This window comes from Tasmannia lanceolata, unplaced genomic scaffold, assembly GCF_043159265.1.
Source record: "Tasmannia lanceolata isolate RefF3 unplaced genomic scaffold, GAP_Taslan_0.1 ptg000015l, whole genome shotgun sequence".
Classification (NCBI taxonomy): domain Eukaryota; kingdom Viridiplantae; phylum Streptophyta; class Magnoliopsida; order Canellales; family Winteraceae; genus Tasmannia; species Tasmannia lanceolata.
The window spans coordinates 29,589,136-29,593,985 of NW_027518692.1; the positions used below are offsets into that span (position 1 = coordinate 29,589,136).

The following is a 4,850-nucleotide window of genomic DNA, read 5'->3' on the forward strand; positions in this document are numbered from 1 at the left end:
GGATGGGGTTATATGGGAATGGGCACCCTCCCTTGGTTAAATTCCCAACAAATGGTATTAGAGCAAATGCCTAGGTTCAAACCTCTTTGATAGCAAAAATCCACATGCAATGGCCAAACCCAGGCCATGCCACGTGTAGGCCAACCCTAAAAAGAGGGGCCACACGTGAGGGGGAGTGTTAAAGTATAAAGGATTAAAAAACACCTTCTCCAAAAGCTTAAGTGACGCAGGATGGGCGCGCGATCGATAACGATAATGACAATTCGATTAAAAAAAACAACAGATAATTGTGGTGCTCAAAAGCTAACCCACGTTGGAGGGAAACTCAAAGAAAGAAGTGTGAAAAACACATTTTCTCAGGAAAAGAATAGTTTTCATTCAATAGTTTAATTATCAAATAACCTCAGATCTTCTCCATTATATTGCGTTTAAATAGACTAATGAGAGCTTTCTCCTAACTTTGAAAACTAAAAACAAACAAAAAAAGTAGCAACTCTAATCTAAGTGTAAAGATCTTACACAATTTTGCATTGAAAATTTAAATAGAAAATAAAAGTTGTTTTAGATCTCATTCTTATTGGCTACTAATCAAAAAGTAATTTATTGCTATTTAGCTAGACTTAAGAAATGAATATGCTAAACTATTAAACTAAGAAAGGCTAGTTTCCTAAATCTAAATCCCACGGATTGGCACTTGATGCCATTTATGTTTGGTAACTTGGTAAAATGAAATTGATGTCATTTAGGTAATGATTCAATTGGCAACTTCCTAATACCGAATGGCAAAATTGGAAAGCAAGATGCTCTGCATCATTAAGCTTTTGGAGTAATTGGTTGTTTCAAAGATCCCATATGAGAGAGATTTTATAAGTTTACAGTATGAATCATTTTACATTTCACATTCACCACCTGTATAAAATACTGCTTGTGGTTCAAGTTTTATAATCTATGTTAATTAAATGAAAATAGTTGAATAAAATGTGAAAATGACAAATAATTGGTCAATTTCTCATATATTGTTTGTTAATCCCATGAATAATTAATTTTTAGGGAAATGATTTCAGCACTCCATTGTTTTGATAAGATGCGCACATCATCTTGTTATTTAGTATTTAAAGGGCTTATAAGAGCTTCTTGAGAACTGTGAATCCTTCTGATAGCCCTTCAAATGCTAGACGCATCTCGTCAAAACATTGGCATTTTGATATCATTTTCCTTAATTTAATGCGAATTTGACAAATAATTGGTCAATTTCTCATATATTGTTTGTAAATCCTGTCAATAAAATTCAAATTATTGAAAATGACATAATGTTGAAAACTGAACTCATGTCCAAATCAATCAAACACATGTTAACTCGGATAAGTATATATATACACATATATACATATGACACCGTCTCCTTCCTTCTGTAATTCATTTCATTCTCTTTCCGTTGTATTGGTTCTACAGCTGACTCACAATTTAACTCGGAAAAGTAAAAGAGGAGGAGGAGGAAGAAGAAGACCATGTAGATGAACAAGAAGAGGAGGAATTGGCTAAAATCGGGTCGGATCGGTAAGAAATCCTCTTAAACTAAAAAAATATGGCCCTTCTCGTTTAATATTATGACAAATCATTTGTGAGTGCCAAACCGATTATTGGACTCAAATTTAAACGTAATTTTGAGAAAAAAATAATCGGCTTGGCATTCACAATCAATTGTCATAATCTTAAACGAAGGGGGCCTAATATTCCATGAATTCTGATCACCTATCAATTCTCTCGCTTTCCTACTCTCCTTGCCTGCGTCCCACTCCCACTTCCCTAATATTACATGAAAAATATTTTCATAGCTGCCAAACGTGTCCATTGGTATTCTAGTCACAAAAAATGAGAGTTTTGAGGAGCCAATATCATTGGACCATATGGGTTGTTGCCAGAGACTCATGTCCGTAGGATGATCCTAACCTCGACATATGGAGGGACGCCACATTATAGAAACCTCTGGACACCGGAGGGTTACTATTATCCTATGATGGTGATGATATTTGGGACATCACCTACTTAGATTGGGACCCAACAAATGAATGGTTTGGATCATCAGACAATGTGGGCCCTACTGATTTTTTAAAATATCATATAAAAACATCTAGTAAAACCCCTGACAGCGAAAGTATAGTACAATCTCATCAAACCCCTAACAAAATTGGATTCTTAGATAAGATTTAGTTGGACCCACAAAGGATTTTAGCCTTCAGACTGCAGGGCATTCTAGTCATTTCCCAACAGAAATGTCTCTGACCCTCTGACTGAACAGGCTAATATAATTACTTTGCCCTCGTCTCCACGCAACTTCTACTAGAAGGGGGAAAGAAAGAATGTGAGGGCATTTTCGTCATTTCAATCCTGCCTTGTCTTAAATAAAACCGTACGGTTCCGTCCTGCCATATCAGCGCACATTAGAAAGCTAACGGAATCCCTGCTAACTTGTACTAGGATCCATCCGCACGACACAACCGAGTCGACTCAGTACGGACGCGTTACTGCTGACGTGTACTACCGCTATTCCTAGCGGGTTCTCAACCGCCAAGTGTAGCGAAACTCTGTATTTTTTTCTCTCTTCTGTATTTATCGAAGGCTCCTTTAAATTTAGCAAACAAAAGCAGTGAAACGTGTCCACAATGCATGTTTTCCTTCGGACACGTGTCCCACTATCTTTTCCACACCCCTCGATTTTCACCCCGACACCCTAACACAAATCTCACGATATTTCCATATTTATCGCGACATCATAAAAAATACCGACCTATTTTGCTCTCACCGACTCAAACCCAAACGGCGGTGAGTTTTATATTATTTTAACCGTAGTGGAACCAGTAGTCGTACAATTTTAACCTAACTAGGGTTAGAATTAACTCAACCACGGTTAAATCAACCCTATATATTCTAGAGACCCTTCAAACAGACTCTGATGACTGGAGAAGAAAGAGGAAAAAATGATGTTGGGAGAAGGAAACCAGGCTAATCCAACGGTCCACGTTCCGCCATGGAACGTGTTTGATGAATCAACGGCTGGGATGATTTTCCCCATGCCGGTAAGTGGCGTTTGCAGTGACGGAGGGGAATACTCTCCGTATTGGGAAACGTTAACGGCGTTGCACCGTTACCTTCCGTCTAACGAAATAGACGATCCGGACTCTGATGGGTCGGGCCGTGAGTCCGATATACCCGTTGATGCATTCTCTTGTGATGAATTTCGGATGTACGAGTTCAAGGTCCGAAGGTGCGCGCGGGGTCGGTCCCATGACTGGACCGAGTGCCCGTTCGCCCATCCCGGCGAGAAGGCCCGGAGACGGGATCCGAGAAGGTTTCATTATTCGGGTACTGCATGTCCGGATTTCCGAAAAGGGAATTGTAAAAGGGGTGACACTTGTGAGTTTGCACATGGGGTTTTTGAGTGTTGGCTTCATCCGGCCCGTTATCGGACCCAGCCTTGTAAGGACGGGACTAACTGCCGTAGGCGAGTTTGTTTTTTTGCCCACACTCCGGAGCAACTTCGGATCCTCCCACAGCAGAGTCCGAATCCGAGTCCGAGAACGGGTTCGGATTCTTATGATGGGTCTCCCCTCCGGCAAGCGATCGAGGCGGCTTACTTCTCGAAGGCTTCGTCGGTGATTAATTCACCCACCTCGACTTTGATATCACCACCCCTCTCGCCGCCTTCGGAATCTCCTCCGTTATCGCCAAATCTCCGGCGGGTCGCCGGATCAAATTCTGTTAATGAAGTTTTGTTATCGCTCCGGCAATTGCAGCTTTGTAAGGCGAAGTCAGCTCCGGCGGCGTGGGGGGTTCAGTTGGGTGGTTTTGGGTCTCCTAGGGGTGGTTTTCCGGCGAGTTTTCCTGCGACTCCGACTACTCCTCCGGCGAGTATGGGGTTTATGGAAGGTTGGGAGAGGGGTTGTGTTGAGGAAGAGCCTATGGAGAGGGTCGAGTCTGGGAGGGATTTAAGGGCGAAAATTTTCGAGAAATTGAGTAAAGAGAATTCCGTGGAAAATGCTGCTCCTGATGTTGGGTGGGTTTCTGAGTTGGTTAAGTGAATCTTAATGGGGAGATGAGGAATTTATAATCCTTGTTTTTTGGGTGCTTTATTTATGATGATTTATGTATATAGAGAAGGGGGAGTAGAACAACTAAAGAAGAAAAACAAAGGTTGGTTCTGTTTTGGGGGATTGAGAAGTAAGAAAGAAGGGTTAACCTTGAAAATTTGTATAGATCAAGCTGGAGAATTTCTTTGGGCCTTATCTACTTTTTATTTTTATCTCTTTTTTTTTGGGTTTTTTTTTTTGTTTATCTAATATCTAATCTCATCGTGAAAATTGAAGAACCTTCTTCCATGTAATTTGATTCCATTAATGTAATATATTTTTTAAATTATGTTTAATAAATGTCTGAGAAGATCAGAAGATGATCCAAACCGTCCATTTTAAGGGCCACAACTTAAATAGGTTGTGCCTCAAAAATCATTTTCGTAGGATGATCCAAACCCTCCGATCTATGGCGGTTTCAATATATGGAGTTCATCTATAGAAAGAAGGGCTAGGATCATGGAAATGAATTTTGGGTCGGTATCAAATAGACGGTTTGGATCATCCTATGGTGTATAAAGTCTTCGTTATTGGTATCATTTTTCTTCACCTTTAAATGCCTTGGTAGCAAAGCAATAGCTTTGAATTAAGGATGATCTTGGCCATCCATGTGTTCGTCTATGATTCTATTTTACTTTACTTTTAATGCTTCTATTGCCGGTACAGTTTGGGATGATCCCGACTGTCCATGTGTTCGGTTTCCATACAGGAGACACTGACCGT

At 40.4% G+C, this 4,850-nt stretch overlaps 1 protein-coding gene across 1 annotated transcript; it reads left to right on the forward strand.

Moving 5' to 3' along the window:
- The first annotated feature begins 2,939 nt into the window (after nt 1-2,939).
- LOC143846201 (zinc finger CCCH domain-containing protein 20-like) lies at nt 2,940-4,450 on the forward strand. Its single transcript, XM_077354623.1, has one exon. The coding sequence runs from the start codon at nt 2,979-2,981 to the stop codon at nt 4,077-4,079; it is 1,101 nt and encodes a 366-aa protein (XP_077210738.1). The 5' UTR covers nt 2,940-2,978; the 3' UTR covers nt 4,080-4,450.
- The last annotated feature ends 400 nt before the right edge of the window (nt 4,451-4,850 follow it).

Excerpts from the sequence above, each read along its gene's own strand:
- LOC143846201 (XM_077354623.1), top strand. The coding sequence starts at position 2,979 with ATGATGTTGGGAGAAGGAAACCAGGCTAATCCAACGGTCCACGTTCCG.